The sequence below is a fragment of the Sceloporus occidentalis genome, unplaced genomic scaffold (assembly GCF_023333645.1).
Source record: "Sceloporus occidentalis isolate IW3139 unplaced genomic scaffold, rSceOcc1.0.p SCAF_201, whole genome shotgun sequence".
Taxonomy (NCBI): Eukaryota; Metazoa; Chordata; class Lepidosauria; order Squamata; family Phrynosomatidae; genus Sceloporus; species Sceloporus occidentalis.
Genome location: NW_028317181.1, coordinates 119,101 through 141,862, shown reverse-complemented (window position 1 = coordinate 141,862; position 22,762 = coordinate 119,101). Strand labels below are relative to the sequence as shown.

The following is a 22,762-nucleotide window of genomic DNA, read 5'->3' as shown; positions in this document are numbered from 1 at the left end:
CTCTCTAGGAATCTCCAGTCCTCCAGTGCAACTCTATGGTCACCATCCGCCAGAGGTTGATCTGCTACAAATGCCTAGAATTAATACATTCTCTCTAGGAATCTCCAGTCCTCCAGCGCAACTCTATGGTCACCATCCGCCAGAGGTTGATCTGCTACAAATGCCTAGAGAATTAATACGTTCTCTCTAGGAATCTCCAGTCCTCCAGCGCAACTCTATGGTCACCATCCGCCAGAGGTTGATCTGCTACAAGTGCCTAGAGAATTAATACGTTCTCTCTAGGAATCTCCAGTCCTCCAGCGCGACTCTATGGTCACCATCCGCCAGAGGTTGATCTGCTACAAATGCCTAGAGAATTAATACATTCTCTCTAGGAATCTCTAGTCCTCCAGCGCAACTCTATGGTCACCATCCGCCAGTGGTTGATCTGCTACAAATGCCTAGAGAATTAATACATTCTCTCTAGGAATCTCCAGTCCTCCAGCGCAACCCTATGGTCACCATCCGCCAGAGGTTGATCTGCTACAAATGCCTAGAGAATTAATACATTCTCTCTAGGAATCTCTAGTCCTCCAGCGCAACCCTATGGTCACCATCCGCCAGAGGTTGATCTGCTACAAATGCCTAGAGAATTAATACATTCTCTCTAGGAATCTCCAGTCCTCCAGCGCGACTCTATGGTCACCATCCGCCAGAGGTTGATCTGCTACAAATGCCTAGAGAATTAATACATTCTCTCTAGGAATCTCTAGTCCTCCAGCGCAACTCTATGGTCACCATCCGCCAGTGGTTGATCTGCTACAAATGCCTAGAGAATTAATACGTTCTCTCTAGGAATCTCCAGTCCTCCAGCGCAACTCTATGGTCACCATCCGCCAGAGGTTGATCTGCTACAAATGCCTAGAGAATTAATACATTCTCTCTAGGAATCTCTAGTCCTCCAGTGCAACTCTATGGTCACCATCCGCCAGAGGTTGATCTGCTACAAATGCCTAGAGAATTAATACATTCTCTCTAGGAATCTCTAGTCCTCCAGTGCAACTCTATGGTCACCATCCGCCAGAGGTTGATCTGCTACAAATGCCTAGAGAATTAATACGTTCTCTCTAGGAATCTCCAGTCCTCCAGCGCAACTCTATGGTCACCATCCGCCAGAGGTTGATCTGCTACAAATGCCTAGAATAGGAACGTTGGGTACTTACCGTGACATGTTCATTTCCTGCAGAGAAGGGTCCTGGCATCCTGTAATCTGGGTTTAGCTCCTCCTATTTGCTCCTGTAGGCAGGGACAATAAACAAAAGACCGGCCCCTATATAGGGAGGAGCTAGCCCCCCTGAGCCTCAGTCAATAACAAGCCAAGCGACTAGTAAGGTAGTCAAGGAACTGAACTTTAGTAACATCAGCTAAGGGTTAACTAGAACACCTTAGAAAAAAACTAGTCCAAGAACAAACAAGAACTCAGAAAAACCAATCCAGCAACAAGAAGAAGAACAAGGCAGGTCCACCAACAGGCAGGCAGGGTCGGAGGCCGCAGGCAGCACCCGGGTGGGCAGGATGCCAGGACCCTTCTCTGCAGGAAATGAACGTGTCACGGTAAGTACCCAACGTTCCTTTTCCCAGCAGAGAGGGTCCTGTCCTCCTGTATTCTGGGGTTTACAAAAGCCCTCTCGAACTGGGAGGGAGGTGCTGCTAGGAGACTGTGGGCCCCGACACAATCTGTTGGAGGAACCTCCTTTCAAATGACGCCTCTGCGGACTGAGACACGTCCAGTTTGTAATGTCTTATGAAGGTCGAAGGCGACTTCCCTGTGGCCACCCTGCAAATATCTGACAGGGAGGCGCTAGTGGTCAAGGCCGCAGAGGTAGATGCACTCCTGGTTGAGTGCACCATCAACCCCTCGGGTGGAGTGAGATCAAGAGTTCAGTAGCTCTTTTGAATAGAAGACCTGATCCACCTAATCAGAGTCGAGACTGGTATCTTGCACCCCAAAGAGCCCAGGCGAAAGGAAAAGAACATCTCAGATGACCTTAAGGTTGAAGTCCTCTTGATGCAGATTTTGAGGGCTCTGCACACATCCAATGTGTGCCAGGTCTTTCCCAAGTCCTTCTTAGGATCGGGGCAGAATGAAGGCAGGAGAATGTCCTGTGACACCTGAAAGGCCGAGTTGACCCTAGGCACAAAGGTAGGGTCTGGACGAAGGCACACTGAGACAGGCCTAAAAATATACAAGTCTTTACGTACCGACAGGGCCCCAGCTCTGACACCCATCTGGCAGAGGTAATGGCTGTGAGGAAAATGACCTAGAGGGAGAGGTGTTTGAGGAAGGCCTCCCAAAGGGACTTGATCGGCCCAACCGTCAGAGCCTTTAAGACCGTGTTCACATCCCAAGATGGAAAACGATGTCTGGTGGGCAGGCCCTGTTGGAAACTCCCCTCAACAGCCTCTTAATGTGAGGATGGCTGCCATTCTAGCTGCTCTCGTATGGAGCAGAAACGACGTGATGGCAGACACCTGCCTTATAACCATGTTGGGTCAAGTCCCCTCTTAATGTCATCTTGGATGGACTATAGCAGGTCAGCCACTGAAAACCTGAAGCAGTTGATGAGAACTTGCCTAAGCAGTGGATTATGTGATCAATCAGAATAGAACCTGATCTAATCTGGACCTATGGCAGCTTCCAGCCTATTACTGATCACCTTGTCAACTGGTTATAGCAATGAAGGTGATATTAAGGTGATTTCATTTGTAGTAATTAAGACTTACCACTCTGAAAGAGGAATGTTAATGTCTGACCTCCAACTAATACTTAAAAACAATGTGCAGTTCTTTACTGGAACCTCTGTGAACCTGTGTAAAATAAGACTAATCCCATGGTTAGGCAAAGAAGACACTGGATTAACCTTTATCTCGCAGACATTGGTGAGTCCATGCAGAAGCACAGATGCACTCTGTGTTAACAGGGCCTGTGGTCAGAATTAAGTCTGATTTCTTTTGAGGATGAACTTGTCTAGAGGCTTCAAAAATCACCCCAACTCCATGGAGCAGACTATCATCAACCTGTATGAAGGCTGAGGGGTCTCCCGGCTAAATGAACTGCTGATTAAGGAGTCATGAAATGGGAACAGGGGGCTTGGCAAGGATAGCCCTCTGGTATCTAATTTCGAGGAGAGAATCTTCTCCACAAAAAGGATCTGTCATAGGAACACAAACCTAAATTTAAAATAGTATAATGGGCCCTTGATATGGAGTTGGATTTAGGACTTTGCCTGGATACCAACTCCATGGAAGCTCAAGGCACATAAAATATAATCGCATAGTAAAACGGAGTCTCCTATATAAAATAGTAAAATCATAGTTTGCTGTGTTGTATTTTTGTTTTGTTTGTTTTTTGGAATATATATATATATATATATATATATATATATAAAAGCTGTGGGCATATAGGTGGCTGGTGTAAGTCTCTATATGGAGCTGTATGGTATATTAAATCTGAGCATTTTGCTAGCAGAAAACAAGGCATAGGCACTAGGAAGTCTGTTTTTCCAGCCCCAAAAGGTAGTAAACAATGGTGTTGTTTGGACCAGACCATGCCATGAAAACCCAATCAGGGACAAGACACTCACCCACACAGCAGCTAACCTTATAACCATAAAATCATAGAATCATGGAGTTGGATGAGACCACAAGGGCCATCAAGACCAACCCCCTGCCATGCAGGAAATCACAATCAAAGCATGCCCAACAATATGCAAAGGAATCTTGCAGCACCCTGAGACCACTAAAGAAAAGAGATTAGCAGCATGAACCTTCATGGCCTTGAGCCCAATTCATCATATGCATGATAGATCCTGTTACAATAGGCTTCCCAAGCCAGGCAGCAGTTGAATGGCAAGCCCATCAGCAGGCATTCTTACTTAAAATTTAACAATCTAGACAAGGTAAGAGGTAATTGTGATTTTTGTGGCAGACCCCTCAGGGCTCTGTAGGATGTCTGAATGGGATTAGAGGCAACCCCTTGGTAGAGAAACCTGATTATATTGTTTTAAAACACTCATGGAGGAAGGGGAGTTTCTCCCCCCATGGAGAGGAGTCTGTCTCTTTGTTTTTGATAAGAATTTTTCTTAACCCCCTGTATTAGTGAGAACCATCTCATGGAAGAAACTGTGTTGTTGTTGTTGTTGTTTAGTTTCTTCCCTTTAACAGACATCTCTCCAAGAAAGAAGGGAAGGCAAGGGGAGCCACCTCTTTTGAGGCTAGCTGACTGAGGTTCACTGTGTTTTATAACAGGAACATAATCCTTTTGCCACTAAAATGGAGTTTGGTTGGTCACCTTAATCCAATATGTCTATCACCTCATATGAGATGTTTTTACCAAAGATCCTCAATGCATGTAAGCATTAGAGGTCTGCTGAGTGACCAGAGACCTTCTCCTTGCTTGAGTCACCCTGTTTATTAGCATTTAAACGAATCTGTATTGTTAAAGCTTATGCTCTTAATGAGAAGTGCTATGGCTGATAACAGTTTGCACAAAGGAGGTAGAACCATGTGCTCATCTTATGTCTTTGGCTGTTTCACCTAAGGCAAAAAAGGCTCTGGACCTAATGGAGACAGTGATGGAGGCCCATGAGGAGGCAAGAAAAGTCATCATGTGGCTTTTATGGCTAGCCCCTCCCTTGAAGAATTAGTTTCTAGGCATCTTCTCTGGCCTGGAAAAAGGAGAGGGGGGCAAGCAGAAACAGCACAACTAAAACCTCATGGGCTAACAGTAATAAAATGAACACCAGAAAGGTTAACCAGTATCTCTTGTAAATCTGAGCCCACAGCCCTGTTGCTGTGGGGGCTCTCCCTTCCTTTATTTGCCCCATCAAAGGAGGCTGCCTGGGCAGTGGCTTATTCCAAGCACTGAGGAAACTGCTCTTAAGTTAGCAGTGACTGAAGAGCATTGCTAATCATGGGTAGATAGCTGCCTATGGCCTGTAGTGTAGCCCTGATACTCACAGGGCATTTTGTTTTGTTTATGTTTAAAACAGCCCCAACTTCAGGCTGGGGTTTACAGCTTAGCCCTTTTAATTTCAGGCAGGCTCTATAGTAACCTGGCTGCATGATAGAAGCTAGCTTGGTCCTCAACTCCCTCCCACTTGCATAGGTAGCTGGGGAGGGCAGAGGGACTGCTGTGGGACATGGCTCTACATTTACCTGAGGTAAGTCTGCGTCCTGAGAAAGGATAATCTCTGATGGAAAGGAGAGGCCAAGCGCTCAAGCTTTTCTCTCAAGAGCGACATGGTTTGGGGCAGCCAAACACAATTGGGGGTGAAGGGAACTCTCCACCCATGATATCCACAAATGGTTCAACCCTTTTTGTTGTTGTAATTTTTGGGGAGGGAACACAGGAGGATTTGTATCCATGTGGCCTCTCAAAGAATCCCTGGGTTGGAAGAGATCCCAAGGGCCATCCAGTCCAACCCCATTCTGCCATGCAGGAACTCTCAATCAAAGCATTCCCGATAGATGGCCCTCCAGCCTCTGTATAGAAGTGGGTGGCAGAGGCCATGCTCTCTCTGGGGAGGACATGAAGCCATATTGTGCTTTTTGTGGGATGTTCTGTGGCAGCCAAAAAAGACCATTTTAGAGTTGGAAGCTTCAGCTCCTGCTGGGCCAAGTCCAGCTTCCTTTACAGCCATGTGTCTGTGCAACACGGAGGAGGAATCCTCTGCCTCCTTACACACCATCTCATTATAAGAATTCAAAAGGAATGTGCAGGAGCCCTGGCAACACCACCATGTGTTTCCCAGTCTGCAAAAGGATCCCCCACACCTGTTAGGGTCCTGAGTGCCATTGGGGCCAGAGATGGGAAGGAAGTGGGAGACCAAGGGTTAATGCCCCCATCTGCCCTCCTGGCAGAGTCCCAAACCTTATGCTAGGCATAGTGCCTGCAATGGTCATGGCAGAGGCCTCATGGCAATGCCTGCCCTGAGCGAGGGCATTAGATCTGGCAAAGGTTCTTTGGTGACTAGAGAGAGAGGGCCCCTGGTACTCACCGTTGTCCTGTGACTTCTGGCTGGCTTGCCTCTCTGACCTTGGCCATTTCAGGCTGGGCAGAGGTGATGCAGAGAAATCCTTTGCCATGGCTTTTGGCTGGCCTGTCCTCTGAACTCTGGCTGGGCAGAGATGCTGAGGAGGGAAGTTTCCATGACTTCTGGCCAGTTTCCTCACTGATCCCTGGCCTTAAACAGGCTGGGCAGAGGTGATGTGGAGAAACAGAGACATGGAGGGGAAACCCCTCACCATCTCTTCCCACGGCTCCCATGTGCTGCAGTGCTGTATGCAGAAATCTCCTGTGCTCCCCCCATGAAAGGGGGAAGCTTTGGAGGAGAGGGAGAGTCATTGGCAAAGCCAAGACTTTTCTCCAATCCTGGGAGCCCTTGCCATATGAAGTCTTTCTTCATGCTTCCAAGGCTGTAGTAAAGAAGCTGCAGAGCAACAGCAGACACATCCCAATGGGTCTCCCTCTGAAGCCAGCTCCCTCTGTTGAGCTGGCAGACCCTGAGCTAGGGAAGCCTGGGTTAAGGATGGCCCTTCACCCATGCTCTCAGGGTCCTCTGCCATAGCCACCACCAAGGAAGGGGGGAAAGGCAGGAGAGAGGAGAAGAAGGGAAGGCCAAGAAACTCTCAAACCGCTTTCGAGGAAAGGAAAAACTTTGCTGGCTCGAAGAGAACATCCTGCTAGGAGCTTAGGCAGGAACAAGACTGAGGCTCAGGGGGGCTAGCTCCTCCCTATATAGGGGCCGGTCTTTTGTTTATTGTCCCTGCCTACAGGAGCAAATAGGAGGAGCTAAACCAGATTACAGGAGGACAGGACCCTCTCTGCTGGGAAATAATATGTTCTCTCTAGGAATCTCCAGTCCTCCAGCGCAACTCTATGGTCACCATCCGCCAGAGGTTGATCTGCTACAAATGCCTAGAGAAGTGTTTTATCTAGGAATTTTTAGGTCCTCTGGTGCAACTCTATGGTTAATTTTCAGCAGAATTTCTCTGGAAGTCCTAGAGATTCCTAAGGAGAACATATTAATCAAAACCACAAATAGTCAAATGTGTAAAAGTCAGATCCACAAATGTGGAGGGCCAACTGTAATTTGGCAAAACAAAGGCACCGCAGGCACAAATAAGCAAATAAGCCTCACAGCGATCTCCGAATGGAGCGCGACCGGCCGCGAATGCCGATCCCTCGCCAACGAAGGATGAGGAGACTCACCAAAATCCTGGCTGCAGAGGCTTTCCAGGAGCCCCTTCTTGCCATGTCCAGCATCTTCAAGACAAGCTGCGCAGACTCCATCTGCAGAAGCAAAGACGGCACAGAGAGAGGAGAAGAGTTGCTCAAAGACACACAGAGAGAACGTATTTTCTTGTTGGGGAATGAAGGCAGAGGTTTAAGCCTTGCAAATGTTCCCCTTCAGATCAAGGTGAAATGGGGAGAGCATTGCTTCTCACTTTGGAAAATGGGACAAGGAATAACCCATTCAGGCCTCTTGCTTCTGGGCAGACACTGGACACAGATGATGCGGAAGGAAGGGGGAGGAAGCCAACGCAGGCCCAGCCCACACTGCAGGGACGGCCCAGATGGACACTGCTTGAACTGCCCTGGCAGAATGCTGGGGAATTCTGGGAACTAGTTTTGTGAGACTCTTAGTCTTCTCTGTCAGAAAGCTCTGGAGCCACAATAAACTACAATTCCCAGAATTCCCTAGTGCTGAAACAGGGCAGTTCAAACAGCCTCAAACTGGATTAATTCTGTAGTGTGCATTGGATCTAAGACAGAAAAACACACCCTCCAGAGTTTTTGCAAAGTTGAAACAAACTCAGTTTAAGCCTTGCAAATGTTGGAAATCCGTTGCTCTCCCAGCTGAACTGGAGATGGACCCATCCAAACTGGAGAATTTGCACCCTTGTCCAAAGCCGAATGTACATTTCATGTGCATCTCAGGCACATCTTATGCATGTGTGTATCTGAAGAGTGCGTTGTGTGCATGCGCTTCTCTCACACATCGCAGTCAGGATGGCACCACAGAGGCCCACTGGGGCTTCCGGGCCCCGTCTCGCCTCCGTCCCAAAGGGACCGTTCTCAGAGAGGTTTAGTGGGAACGGTGGGGAGGCTGCTCCCCAGAGAGGCCAGCCTGGCCCCAGCCTTGCGCTCCTTTCGGCAGCAGATCGAAACATCAAAATGGCTGGAAGGGACCCAGTCTGAGAGAACACCTCTCTGGGTCTGTCTAGGACGGTCCTCCAGGGCAACTCTATGGTCAGGATCGGCCAGACATTAACCGCAGGACTGCGCTGGAGGAGCTACAGACGCCTGAAGAAGTGTTCTCTCTGGGAACAATAATCTCTAGGTCCTCCAGAGCGGCTTTTGGCAGAAGCTGACCAGAGAGTTGCGCTGGAGGACCCAGAGACTCCTAGAGAGAACACATGAACCAAATCCACGAATAATCAGATCTGGAAAACGCAAAGCCACAAACGTGGAGGGCCAGCTGTATAGTTTTTCATTGTTATTGTTTTTAATGCATTTTAATATTTTAATATACCATGGGGGCCTTTAGTATCTGCTGGGCTTTGCTTCCAGGACCCCCCCCCCCCCCCCGAAGACCAAAATCTGTAGATGCTCAAGTCCCATCAAGTACAATGGCATAGTAGTAAAATGGTGTCCCTTATACAACATGGCAAATCAAGGTTTGCTTTTGGGTATTTATAAGTTTTTGAGTATATAAAAGGCATGGACACTTGAATACCTGGATAAAAATCTGTGGCTTCAGAGGGCTGACTGTATGGTTGTTTAATTGCATATTTTATACTTTTCATTTAACTTTCATAGTGTTTGTATTCTATACTGTTTCAAAATGTTGTTAGCCAGCTTGAATCCCATTATTAGGGAAAAGGTGGGATATACATGAAACAACAACAACATGATGCAACTCCAGTTCCTGACTGCGCATTGCACACTGGGACAAAATGCCCAACCCTTCTGTAAGGGCCCTTTCCCCCCTTTTCACTGCAGCTTATGGTGAATCCGGATGTTTTTTCAGGTAAGGTTTGTCTTTGCCTTCCTCTGAGGCTGAGAGAATGCAACTTGCCCAAGGTCACCCAATGGCTTTCCATGACTGAGCAGAGACTTGAACCCTGGTCTCCCAGAGAAATCCTAGCCCAGCTCCCAAATACACATAACTTAGGGTGGTCCAGTGGCTTCAATGTGACTCTGACTTATTGGTTTTCTCAGCCAGACTTCTCCAGGCTGAGAGAGTGTGGCTTTCCCAGGGTCACCCAATGGGTTTCCGGGGCTGAGCAGGGGATTCGAACCCTGGTCCCCCTCCACAGTCCTGGCCTGGCTCCCCGTGCCTTTGCCAGCCCCATAGCAGCAGTACTAGCAGGGTCTCCTTGGCCAGAGTGGGTCTGCTCTTGCCTTCCTCTGAGGCCCAGGAGCGTGGCACACAGGACTCAGGCCAAAGTGTCCATCTGCTCCACTCTAAAGCCACCTGGAGCCAAAGGCAGCACCTGAGGACCCACTCACCTTCCTTGCGCAGAGGGCGATGGGCTCCTTCCTACTCACCTTCCTTGTGTGGTGGATGATGGGCCGTGGGGTGGTCATCCTCCTGTAGCCCCTGCTGCTTTTCGAGGGGGATGCAGAGGTCGTCCTCTTCGGGGAAGCGGGTGCAGTTGAGCATCTCTGGCCAGGGGAAGCCGAAGGCGGCCATGACGGGTGCGCAGCCCTCCTGGACATCGTGGCAGAGGGACCGGCAGGGGAGGATGGGCCCTTCCATCTCGTCCAGGCAGACGGGGGCAAAGAGGGAGCAGAGGAACTTCTGGGCATCCCGGTGGCAGCGCTTGGCCAGGAGGGGCACCCAGGCGGCCGCCTGCTGCAGGAGTTCCCTGGGGGTTTCATGGCCCAGGAGGTTGGGCAGCCACATCTCCCCGTAGCCCACTCCTTGGCACAGGACCAGGCCTCTGGGCATGGGCTGGCAGCCGCTGCGGCTGGCACTTGGCTGGAGCAGGTGGTGGCCGAAGGCCGTGGGCAGTGAGAAAGAGGAGGAGGAGGCCCTGGAGCCCATCCAGGCCAAGAGCATCAGCAGCGCCAAGGGTCTCCGGAGCCAGTCCATCGGGAGGCTGGGGGCAAGAGATAGGCAAGCATGGTCGGTGGGTCTCCGGAAAGAAGGAAGGGAGCCCCCTGTGTCTCCTGGAGAGACTAATCTGCTTGGTAGATGGAGGGAATGGTGTGGGCATAGCATATCTTGGTTTCAGTGAAGCTTTTGACAAGGCCCCCCACAATATTCTGGCAAACAAGGAAGTAAAGTGTGCCTTCCAATCCGTTTAGACTGACAGGAACTGCAAGGCCAACCTTTCATGGGGCTTTCTTGGCTAGATTTTTCCAAGGGGGTTTGCCCTCTGTTTCCTTCTGAGGCTGAGAGAGTGTGGTCTGCATGACTGAATGGGATTTGAATCTGGGAACCCCAGTCCCACACTCCAACTACTGCACCATGCTACCTCTCAGAGGGCTTTCTGGGCAGGTTTTACGATTCGGAGGAGACTTGCGCTGGGCTTCCTCTGAGGCTGAGGGAGCGTGACTGGCCATGGCCAAGCGGAGGCCCTGGTCTCCTGGAGAGCCAGTCCAGTGGCCAAAGCCCTGCACAGGCCCCCAAAAACATGGCGAGATCCCTCTCGTTCAACAGGACTTTCCCCTCGGCAAGATTTAACCCGGAGGAGTCCTGCCATGCTCTTCCTCGGAGGCTGAGTGAGTGTGACCCGGCACATTCCCAGGGCCGAGTGTCCCGGTGCAACACTCAGAGGGCTGCGTCGCACCGGACGATTGGACAGCAGCAGCAAGCTGTGCTATACTAAGGAGACGTAATGGCTTGGAGGAAGGGACAGAGGAGGGCATGCTGATGGGAACTGCAGAGGACACCAAATTGGGAGGAGAGGGGAGACATTCAAAACGACCCAAAGAGATTAGGAAGCTGGGCCAAGGCTAACACAATCAATAGACTTTTGTGGGGGTTTTGGGGCCCTGTGGCCACATTCTGGAAGAATTTATTCCTGACGTTTCGCATCCGTGGCTTTGGCATCTTCAGAGAATGAAGATGAGAAAATGAATTTCAACAGGGAGGAATGTAAGATACTGCACTTTGGGCAAGAAAACGAATATTACTTCCCTTGATCTAGACACTATACTTCTATTGATACAGCCTAGGATCACATTGGCCTTGTTAGCTGTCGCATCGCATGTTCAACTTGTGCTCTACTTAGACTCCAGGATCCCTTTCACACGAATAAGTCTCTTCTTCAGCCAGCTGCCCCCATCCTCCTAGATCTCTGCATTTCGTTTTCCTGCTCTAAATGCAGTGCCTGACATAGAATCATAGAATCATAGAGTTGGAAGAGACCCCAAGAAGGGCCCTGATCCAGTCCAACCCCTTTATTCTGCCATGCAGGAAATCACAATCAAAGCATCCCCATTGACAGATGGCCATCAAGCCTCTGCTTGAAGGCAGCCTCCAAGGAGGGAGACTCCACTACCCTCCGAGGAAGGAGTCTGTTCCTCTGTCAAACAGCCCTTACTCTCAGGAGGTTCCTCCTAATGTTGAGCTGGAATCTCTTTTCCTGGAGCTTGAATCCATTGCTCCATTGGGTCCTAGTCTCTGGAGCAGCAGAAAACAAGCTTGCTCCCTCCTCAATGTGACATCCCTTCAAGTATGTAAACAGGGCTCATATCATATCACCTCTTAACTGTCTCTTCTCGTTCCTCATAGGGCTCCATGGTTTCCAGGCCCTTCACCATTTTAGTCGCCCTCCTTTGGACACAGGGCTCCAGATTCTCAAGGGGGGGGGGATTGTGGGCCCAGAACTGGACACACTATTATTCCAGGTGGGGCCTGACCAGAGCAGAACAGAATAGACATTTCTCCCTGTTGAAGTTCATTGGTTGTAATTCCACCTCGATCCACTCGGGAGAGGCGAGAAACATAAACAAACCATCATCACTATTATTATTGTTATTGTTGTTATTATTGTTATTATTATTTTGTTGGTTTGGTCCATTTCAACATGGCTCTCGTGTCTAACCCTAACCCTAACCCATCTCTCCTCCGGGCTAAACCTCCCCAGCAGCTGCCTAAGTCTCTCCTGAAAGGAAGGGCTCCATGCTTTCCAGACCCTCCACCATTTCAGCCGCCCTCCTCTGGACCCAGAGCCCAAGGCCTCCCCGGGAGAGAGGGCCAGCCCTCCAGCCCCTCTCTTCCAAGGCTTTTCCGGAGGCTCTTCTCTGGGCCAGCTCTGCAAGGGAGACCCACCCACCCTTCCTTCCTTCCTTCCTTCCTTCCTTCCTTCCCCAAGCGGCCCCCCATTGCAGGCGTCCAGGGGGCCCTGGGGGGGGGGCGGGCGGGCGGGCGGCGAGCCGAGCCAGGCCAGCCAGGCCTCCGCTGCCCCGCCGCGGGCTCCTTCCTCCGGGAAGAGGCTCCCAGGCTGGGCTGGGTTTGGGGGGCGCTCCTCTCCGAAAGGAGCCCCGAAACCTCTGCCCAAAAGCCCCGGCCCTCCTGGATGGCCCTTACCTGGCGGAGGGCAGTGGGAGTCCCAGCAGGGGCTGGCCCTCCGCCTTTGAAGGGCAGGCAATGGCCCCAGGAGGGGGCAGGGAGGGAGGAAGGAAGGGGGCCATAAAAGGAAGGAGGGAAGGGAGGAAGAGAGAGAGAGAGAGAGAGCAGGAACCAGAGCCCTCCTCCTGCTGCTGCTGCTGCTGCTGCTGCTGCTGGCTTCCGAGGGAGGCCGAGGAGGGAGACGTTGCCCAGCAGCAGCAGCAGCAGCAGCCGCAGCAGCAGCCTCCCAGGCCCACAAAGCTGGAAGCAGCAGCCCTTCCTCCTCCGCTCCTTTCTGGGCCCTTTCCTGCCTCCCTTCAGGGCCTTGTCTCCACCGTCCCTTTTGCTTTGATGGCATCTTAACATCTTGTCAAGGGAGCAGCAGAGGACATGCCTGGCATCCCAGAAGAGGAGGAAAGCAAAGCTGGAGGAGGGGGAGAGGGTCGGCCATTCTTGGGCAGCATTCAATGGTCAGCCTTTGGGGGGCTTCAAGAAAACGCTGGTCAGGCCTCTCTCCAGAAGAAGGTCTCTGAATCTAGAGGTTTCCGTCAAAGTGGACGGTCATTTACGTGGTCAATAGAAAGCGTCCCTTCCTCTGGCCACGCGTCCAGCCTCCTTTGTCCACCCCAAAACGTCACCATCCCCATCTGCCAAATGCTCTCCCACCCAACAAACCGTTCAAAGGCCCACGCTTCCACTAACCGCGCAGCCATCATGGAGAAAGCAGTCCCTCCTCAGTGTTTAAGGTTAGCAAAGAGAAAAAGCAAAACTAAAGCAGGACAAAAGTATGCACTTTGGCAGGTGCCCTTTGAGTCTGGCGTCAGACCAGGACCCCCAAAGATCCTCCCACCCCCCAAAATCCAGCCCACCGGGCTCCACCACAAGCCCCTTTAGCTTTGCAGCCCCTCCAGCAGTTTGCTGGGGGATATTTAATCCTTTTAGATAGCAAGACAGGAGTCAGATGCCACCTGTGAATAATTCAAATTAATCTTCCCTTATAGATTTTGATCTGGATTTCTAGGGAGGAGAGGACCAAATGCCCACCGTGCAGATCCTGGGACCATCCAACTGTCTTGGAGGAGCCCCACGCAGAGGAGGTGTCCGAAATCCCCTGCAGTCATATATTCATTTGGGGTTTCTGTCATAAGGATTATAAGTTTAGGGTTGGTTTAGAGTAAGTTAGTATGGGTTTGACATATATTAGCTTGATAGACTATACTAGAAGGTGATGGATTGATGGTTAGCTTCTCTGCTTGCTTGTTGGGATTGGGATGCTGCAATGTTAGGGAGTTACCCAGCTAGCAGCCGGGCAGAGACTGCTCCTGAGTTGGGAGGGGAGTTAAACCTTAGGAGTTATTGCTTATAGGATGTTATGGTAATATGTTCATGATGCTTATATATGTTGCTGTTACATTTTAAATGCTGCCATGTCTGTTGGGTTGTGGGATGATGGGATATATAACCATGCTTAAATATACTCATAGGCTGTTAAGGTTCATTATTACTTAGTCTAGTGGTGAAGGATGTTTGTGCTTCAAGGCCACAGGTGCAAGGAGGAGATAACGCCTTGTGAGAACTTAACTGTTTTGAGAGTCTGCCAGAGATCCCAGACTGGAGGACATTCCATCATTGGGGAGGAGATTCTTCACTGGGCGGGAAAGACTGATCCAATTAATTTCCTTTATTGCTTCAGGGGGGTGGGTATGCTGGTGGGACTATATAACCCATCTGTAACTATGCATCTCCATTCCTGACAAAGAAGTCACTTCTCTTGTATGTACACTATTTTCAATAAAGTTGGTACTTTTGCAGCCCAGACTCTTATTGGAAAAGGAGACAGCAAGCAGGAGCCTGACAGGAGGTCACTTTCCATACACAGGAGGCAGACAGCTGGAGGAATGTCAGACAGAGAAGTAAGCCAAGAAGGAATTGTTCGGGGAGCTTGCAGCTAGAGAATCGATTCGAAGCTCTTTCCCTTATCAAGGAGGATGAAGAAGAGCAGCATGGACAGACTTCAGGGACAGAGCAGGGGAGCCTGAGAGTCCCACCCGAGGGAACAGTCGCTGCTAAGCCTCGGAGGAGGCGTGTGGTCGTAGTGGGGGACTCCTTGCTGAGGGGTACAGAAGCAGTGATTTGTAGGCCTGACAAGATGTCTCGAGAGGTGTGTTGTCTTCCAGGTGCAAAGATCCGTGATGTGACAGAGAGGCTGACAAGACTGGTCAAGCCTACTGACCAATACCCCTTCCTCTTGGTCCACGTGGGAAACAATGATACTGCAAGACACAGCCTGCAGAACATCAAAAGGGATTACGAGGCGCTTGGTAGGAAGCTGAAAGGAATGGATGTACAGGTTGTCATCTCGTCTCTTCTGCCAGTTGAAGGGCAAGGTCCAGGAAGGGAGAGGAAAATAGCAGATGTGAACAACTGGCTTCGCAGATGGTGCCGCCGAGAAGGATTTGGATTCTTCGATCATGGGCTGCGGTTCCATGAGGAGGGACTTCTTGCAACAGACGGGTTGCATCTCACGCCAGTTGGAAGAAATGTTTTTGCCAACAGTCTCAAGAACTTGATCAGGAGAGCTTTAAACTGAGTTCCGAGGGGAAGGGAGACAATATTAAGGAAGGCGAAAGGGATGGCGAAAATAGTCAAACTGACACAGAGGAAACAAGGCAAACAGTGCAAGGACCCTGTCAGAGTTAGCACCCAGAATCCCAGACAATCAACCAGTCAGCTTGATTGATATAATCAACAGCACTTTATTGATAGATCCAGAATCAGACATGTGCCTCACTCAGCTTCTTAGCTGAGACTAAGCACACCCCTCCCACAGACACAGTAACAGAATTCCCAAAAGCCAAAATCCCCTCCCATGCAGAAACCCGCCAAGCGAAGCCCCTCCTGGTTCCCACAGAACTGAAAGCACATTCCCTGCTCAGAGAGCCAGGCCCTCAAGGCCACCCGATAAGACACCTGGCCCTGCTATGCACTAAACATCACTATCTACATTTCTAGCTGCAACTAAAGCCCCATCATCCGCAACTACTATACTACAACACTAACCACTATCTGGTAGAATACTAACAGGATTCTAACAGTCAGCCCCCCTGAAAAGAAAACCCCCTCCCCCCCAATGGCAGAAGCATAGGAAAGCAAGAAATCAAGTTACAGAGGAAAGAGAAGGCTTGTCAGGGTACTGTGCATGAAAACGAGCCACCAAATCAGGCGCATTAACATGAGCAACAGAAACCCATTCATCATGATCAATAGGAAAATGCTTCCAGCGTATAAGATACTGGAGTTTGCCCTTATGCACTCTAGAGTCCAGAACTTTAGAAACTTCGAAATGTTGTTGCCCATCAATCATCATAGGTAAGGGCTGAGAGTCAGTAGTCTTCCAATGACCCGTGCTCCGATCCAGTTTCAACAACCTAAAATGAAAAACGGGGTGAAGATGACGGTAGGACTTGGGAAGAATGAGCTCAGCAGTGACATCATTTACCAGTCTCTTAACAGGAAAAGGCCCAATGAATTTGGGACCCAACTTCGTAGAGGGAAACCTGGACTTTAAATTCTTAGTGGACAGGTACACCATGTCCCCAGGCTTAATGTCCCAACCGTCTGACCTTTTTCTGTCCGCATATTTTTTGTATTGACGCTTGGCGTCTTGCAATGCCTTAGTAATCATAGGCCAGGCCCCCTTGACTTTCTCAGACCATTGAGTCACTGAAACAGGGTCAGACTTTTCAGCAGGCAATGCAGGCAGCAGCTTTGGCTCAAACCCATAGTTAATCAAAAAAGGAGACTGTCCAGTACTTCTATGAACAGCACTGTTAAAAGCCACCTCAGCATGAGGGAGTAAGTCATACCAATCGTCCTGCAAGTAATTAGTGTAAGACCGAAGGTACCTCTCAAGCGCCATGTTCGTTTTCTCACATTGTCCATCAGTCTCGGGGTGATAGGCTGTGCTAAGCGCTAACTGCACCCCCAGTTTCTTCTGTAACACCCTCCAAAACCTAGAGGTGAAGGTACTGCCTCTATCTGAGATTATTTTATCCGGCAAACCGTGATATCTGTATATATGGGAAATAAACAGGTCAGCCAGTTTAGAAGCCGAGGGCATCCCTTTACAAGCCACATAATGCGTCTGTTTAGAAAATAAGTCTACCACCACCCAAATGGTGTCTCTGCTCTTACTTGGAGGCAAATCAGTTATAAAGTCCATAGCAATGTGTTTCCATGGTGTATCAGGCGTGGGCAAAGGGTGAAGTAAACCTCTAGGCTTGCCCACCACAGGCTTGGCCCTAGCACAAACAGGGCAACTCTTTACATAAGCTTCAACATCAGCACGCACACCCTCCCACCAATAGGTGTTGCGCAGCTTGTGCCAAGTCTTTAGATAACCCCAATGTCCAGCAGCTTTAGAATTATGGCACAGCTTCAAAATGTCCTCTCTCATGGAAGCTGGGACATAGACCTTAGAACCTTTTACCCACAGGCCCTGAGCATTACGAGACAACAAGTCCTTGTGGTGTAAGTAGCCAGTTATCGGCATCTGCCACCTGCTCGATTCGTAGCAGAATGTCATCCAACTGAACTTCAGACTTAGTCTGTGTAGGAGGTGGAGTCGAAGCTTTGGCTCTGCTGCGAGTAATCACAGCCAAGCCCAACTGTTCAGGGGAAAAGATAGTTTCCAGCGGGATTGCATCCTTCCCCTCATGTTGTGGCAATCTAGACAGTGCATCAGCCAAAATGTTTTGGCGCCCAGGGAAGAATTTCAGCTTGAACCTGTATTTATAAAAGTCCTTGGCCCACCTCCTCTGTTTGGGGGTCAGTTTTCGAGGAGTTTGCAATGCCTCCAGGTTCCTGTGGTCAGTCCACACCTCGAAAGGTTGAGGAGCCCCCTCTAAGAATTGTCGCCAACTTTCTAAGGCGTGTTTAATGGCGTAGGCCTCCTTCTCCCAACAGGGCCAAGTTATTTCAGCCTTCTGGAACCTCCTAGACAGGTAAGCACATGGCCTAAGTTTGTCCTCATTGTCCCTTTGCAACAACACAGCGCCCATAGCAAAGTCACTGGCATCTACTTGAGCTGAGACTAACTGTCAGAGTTAGCACCCAGAATCCCAGACAATCAACCAGTCAGTTTGATTGATATAATCAACAGCACTTTATTGATAGATCCAGAATCAGACATGTGCCTCACTCAGCTTCTTAGCTGAGACTAACCACACCCCTCCCACAGACACAGTAACAGAATTCCCAAAAGCCAAAATCCCCTCCCATGCAGAAACCCGCCAAGCGAAGCCCCTCCTGGTTCCCACAGAACTGAAAGCACATTCCCTGCTCAGAGAGCCAGGCCCTCAAGGCCACCCGATAAGACACCTGGCCCTGCTATGCACTAAACATCACTATCTACATTTCTAGCTGCAACTAAAGCCCCATCATCCGCAACTACTATACTACAACACTAACCACTATCTGGTAGAATACTAACAGGATTCTAACAGACCCAACAGTGGGAGGCAAAAAAACTTGCACAAGCTGCAAGTAAATGGGACCCATGGTCTGCGATGCCTCTACACTAATGCACAAAGCATGGGAAATAAGCAAGATGAACTTGAACTCCTAGTACAGCAAAGCAAATATGATATAATAGGCATCACTGAAACCTGGTGAGATGAGTCTCATGATTGGAATGTAGGAATTGTTAGAGAATAAAGCCTGGTGTAAAGGAGTGACAAAAGTAACTATGGGTCACTTGCAGTCCTTGCAGCCTGATAAACAGGGATTTGGTTACAGCTGGGTCATGTCAGAACTCCCCTGCATTCATATATTCATTTGTCATTTATATATTCATTTGGGGGTTCTGTCAGAGGGATTATTAGTTTAGGGTTTTGTTTAGATATTAGTTGATTAAGGACATAATGGGTTTGATATATATTGGTTAGTTAGAATGTACTAGAAGGTGATAGATAGATGGCTAGCTTCTGTGCTTGCTTATTAGGATTGGAATGTTACAATGTTAGGGAGTTACCCAGCCAGGCAGAGACTGCTTTTGTGTTGGGAGGGGTGAGTTTAACCTTAGGAGTTAATGCTACTACTTATAGGCTGTTATAGTAATATGTTCATGATGTTAATATATGTTGTTGTTATGCTTGATATGCTGCCATGTATGTTGGGTTGTGGGTTGATGGGATATATAACCATTCTTACATATACTCATAGGTTGTTAAGGTTTTATAATACTTAGTTCAGTAGTGAGAGATGTCTGGGTTTCAAGGTCACAGGTGCAAGGAGGAGATAACGCTTGGTGAGAACTTAATTGTTTTGAGAACAGGCCAGAGAGCCCGGACGAGAGGACACTACGTCATCGGGGTGGAGATTCCTCACTGCGCGGGAAGGACTGATCCAATTATTTAACTTTATTGCTTTATGGGGGTGGGTCTGCTCATGGGACTATATAACCCATCTGTAACTATGTATCTTCATTCCTGACAAAGAAGTCACTTCTGTTGCCTATACCTTTACCTTTCAATAAAGCTGTTACTTTTTAGAAGCACAGCCTCTTGTTGTTTGGGGGTGGCAATTGGGAGCCTGACAGGTCAGGACATGTGAGGAGGCATCTGCAAAGTCATCATGTTCCAGAAAGCACTTGTAAATGTAGATGGTCATCTTGGTTGGGGGACAAGAATGGAGGTGACACAGCAGGAAGAGGCTGAGCTTAGTGGCCACACGGCAAAAGTGTATATAAAGCCCAAGCCTGATTGTACAGTGTGGGTTTGTTGGCTGGTCAGTCAGTGGTGGATGTGTGGCTTTGGAGATTTGCCTTCTGTATATACTGCAGCTGAAAGATTAAAGTGCCTCTTTAGAGAGAAGCTTGCTTCAGAGTCTGTTTTATCAGCACCGGAGGGAAGGAGGAGATTCCTGAACAGCCAGGCAGCTCTAAGTGATTGGCGATTCCCTCCCGAGGGCTTCCGACGCAAGACTGCGCACTCCCATTGCAACAAGGGTTATGGGCCCAGTCCTCGCTGAGGAATCCACCGGTGACTGAGTGTGAGCTGCAGAATTCTGTGCTGTTCTAACAGAAATCTCAGGAGACACAACGTTTCTAGTTTTGGCAGAGCAGAAAATTAGCAGAGGAACCAGTAATCTGAAAATCCATACGTTTATTTTCTAGTTGTCGACAAAGGAAACATGATCTCAGTGGACTTCAAAGTTCCAACAACGGAGGCCCTGAACAGGACAAAGTGGCCTAATTTTATAGTCAGTTACACAAAGAAGCTTCTCTATCACATCTCATTGGCTAATTACAGTTTAAACATACAGAATTCTTACACTCAGGATAGAGATATCTGCATACATTAAAACTGCATTCCTGACTCCTTGGGCTATCCAGTAGCCTCCCTCCTCACCTTCACAGAGGCCTCTCCTTCTCTAAGTTGGGTACATGAGGCCTGTCCGCTGGTGCCAGCTTCCTTCCCAGGGCAAGAGGCAGCACTCTCCACGCCTTTTCTCTAGTCTCAGGCCTCATTTTAAAAACTATTTCTCTTCTAACCAAGGTGACTCCATCTTTCTATAGCTTTTTATTATAACAGGGAAATTCTCCCACTTCATTGCAAGACCCCTTTGCCATCTGGATTAATACAGTGATGGCTCTGCAAGATGCCTCCCTTGACCCAGGGTCACTCCTGGCCCCTCTCTGCCCCCCAAATCTCCCTCTTCTCCATCATCCCTGGCAGAGGAACCAGGCAGAGGCTGCAGGGGACGATTCGAGTTCACTCTCGATGCTTGGACCAAGCTGCAAGGTCCAGCAGGCCTTCAGGAGAAACCAAGGAGAGGAATGAGCCTGGTCCAAGCCTTGGCTGCGGTCGGCGAAAAAGAAGTCAAACTTCTTCCCAATTCAAGGCTGCTTCGGTTTCCAATCCACAAAAACTGAGATGCCAAAATGGGGCGGGGGGGGGGTCCCCTGGTTGCATTGGGCCTGGCAGGGCTCTGGGTTTAAGTCTAGGTGCCTTCCAAGTCACCTCTTGACTTATGGCCACCAGAAAAGGTTAGGGGTATGTAGGAGGGTCAGAAAAGGGTCCCAGAAAAGTGGGGAACCCCCTCCTCTCCTCTTGCCCCCAAAAGGTTTTTCTCCCCTTCCCCCCCCCTGCAGAGATACTGGGTCACATTGCAAAAATAATGCAGTTTGATGGCACTTTAATGGTCATGGCTCCATGCTATGAGACTCTGGGATTTGTAGTTTGCTGTGGCCCAGAGCTCTCCGGCAGAGAAGGCTAAAATGTCCTGCCAAACTACAAATCCCAGAATTCCATAGTCTCAGGCGATGGCAGTTAAAGCGGTGTCCAAAATACATTAATTCTGCAGTGGAATTTTGCAGCCCAAGAGCAGGTTGTTGCAAGAGCCATCCATGTTCTGCCTGGCAACCAATGACGAAGGCAGTCCTTGAGGCTCTGATTGGCTCCAGCCTCCACTCCAGAGGAACTGCTGGACCTCCACCCCTCCCTTCTTCTCCTTCTGTGTCATGTCTTTTTAGATTGTAAGCCTGAGGGCAGGGAACCCTCTATCTAAAAAGATTGCATGTAGAGCGCTGTGTAAATTTACAGCGCTTCATAAATAAAGGTAAATAATAATAATAATAACACTTTATGGTAAAGTGCCACAAAATGCTGCTGAGTTTCTCGAACACAGCTCCCAAGAAGAAGGGTGCAAAGAAAGGAAGGAGTGAAAGGCTGGGGAGGAAGACTAGGCCATGGAGGGCTTGGACACTTAACAGAAGAAGCTTGTGGGCGTTCATTACCATTTAACATAATGGTTTATTATTATACAATTCAGTAATAACAGCTGTAATAAAAGGCTAGCAATGACACAGTCTCAACATTAACAAGTACATTAATAAAAATACAACAAATGCAACAACAACGATCATAATAAAAGACAGAGCAATACAATAATACAATACTTCAAATACAGTAATAATTTGAAAACCAATAAGAGTAGCAGACCTGTCATTCCCCAGCCTTGGCCTTCTGGGCTCAGCCCCAGGGACCCGGTTCCTGCCATTCTCTGCAGGTCACCTGGAAGGAAGGAAGGAAAAGGAAAGGGCATTTCCCCCTGGGACCGGAGCTGGCCATGGCAGAAGGGGAGGGCAGCAGCAGCATTAGCAGCATCAGGGCCATGGGTGCCATGCCAGTCTCAGGCATCAGCATCAGCATCATCAGAGGGGCAGCAGAGACCCCCCCTCCCTTTGCCTCTGACTCCCAGAATCCTGGGTTGGGAGCCCTCCTCTTTCATGGGACTGGCTTTCATGGGGAGGGAGGGGGGAGGGAAGGGAGGAGAGGAAGGGAAGGAAGGGAGGGAAGGAAGGAGGAGAAGGAGAAGAAGGAAGAAAGAGATAGAAAGGAAGGAAAGAAAGGGAATGAAGGAAGGAGAGAAGGAAGGAAAGAAGGAGGTAGAAAGGAAGGAAGGGAAGAAGGAAAGAAAGACAGAAGGAAGGGAAGGGAAAGAAGGAAGGAAGGAAGGAAGGAAGGAGGAAAGGAAGGAGTTAGAAAGGAAGAAAGGAAAGAGGGAATAAAGGAAGGAGGCAGGAAGGAAGGAAGAAAGGGAGGGAAGGAAAGAAGGAAAGAAAGACAGAAGGGAAGGAAGGAAGGAAGGAAGGAAGGAAGGAAGGAAGGAAGGAAGGAAAGAAGAGGGAAAGATGGAAGATAGAGGGATGGAAAGAAGGAGGAGTGGAAAGGGAGGTGAAGGAGGGATAAATGATAGGAGGGAGAAAGGAAAGGAAGGAAGGAAGGTAACAAAGGAAGGAGGAAGGAAGAAAAGAAAGAAAGAGGGAAGGAAGGAAGGGAGGGAGGGATTAAAGAAGGAAGGAAGGAAGAAAAGATGGAGGTAGAATGAAAGGAAGGAAGGTAGGAGGGAAGGAGGGAGGGAGGGAGGGGAGGAAGGAAGGAAGGAAGGAAGGAAGGAAGGAAGAAGAAAGAAAGGAAAGAAGGAAAGAAAAAGGGAAGGAAGGAAAGAAGAAAGAAAGAAGGAAAGGAAGGAGATAAAAGAAAGGAAGGAAGGAAAGAGGGAGGGGAGGGAGGAATGGAGGAAAGAAAGAAAGAAGGAATAGGGAAAGAAAGAAGAAAGAAGGAAAAGAGGGAGTTAGAAAGAAAAGTAGG

The 22,762-nt window shown here is 49.1% G+C and overlaps 1 protein-coding gene and 1 long non-coding RNA gene across 5 annotated transcripts in view; one reads left to right on the top strand and one right to left on the bottom strand.

Moving 5' to 3' along the window:
• LOC149278087 (secreted frizzled-related protein 2-like) overlaps positions 1-22,762 on the bottom strand; it is a 66,945-nt gene that overhangs the window by 931 nt on the left and 43,252 nt on the right. The window contains exons 1-3 of one of the 4 annotated variants that reach the window (XM_089502300.1): positions 13,311-13,328; positions 9,596-10,149; positions 7,253-7,333 (exon numbers count right to left, since the gene is read on the bottom strand). In XM_089502300.1, coding sequence (XP_089358426.1) covers positions 7,253-7,333; positions 9,596-10,149; positions 13,311-13,324 — 649 coding nt within the window. In that variant the 5' untranslated portion in view covers positions 13,325-13,328. The other 3 variants (XM_089502301.1, XM_089502299.1, XM_089502297.1) reach the window with 3 other exon arrangements.
• On the top strand, positions 12,831-14,419 carry LOC149278090 (uncharacterized). Its single transcript, XR_016278785.1, has 2 exons — positions 12,831-13,354; positions 13,610-14,419. It is a non-coding gene; the product is annotated as an uncharacterized LOC149278090 (long non-coding RNA).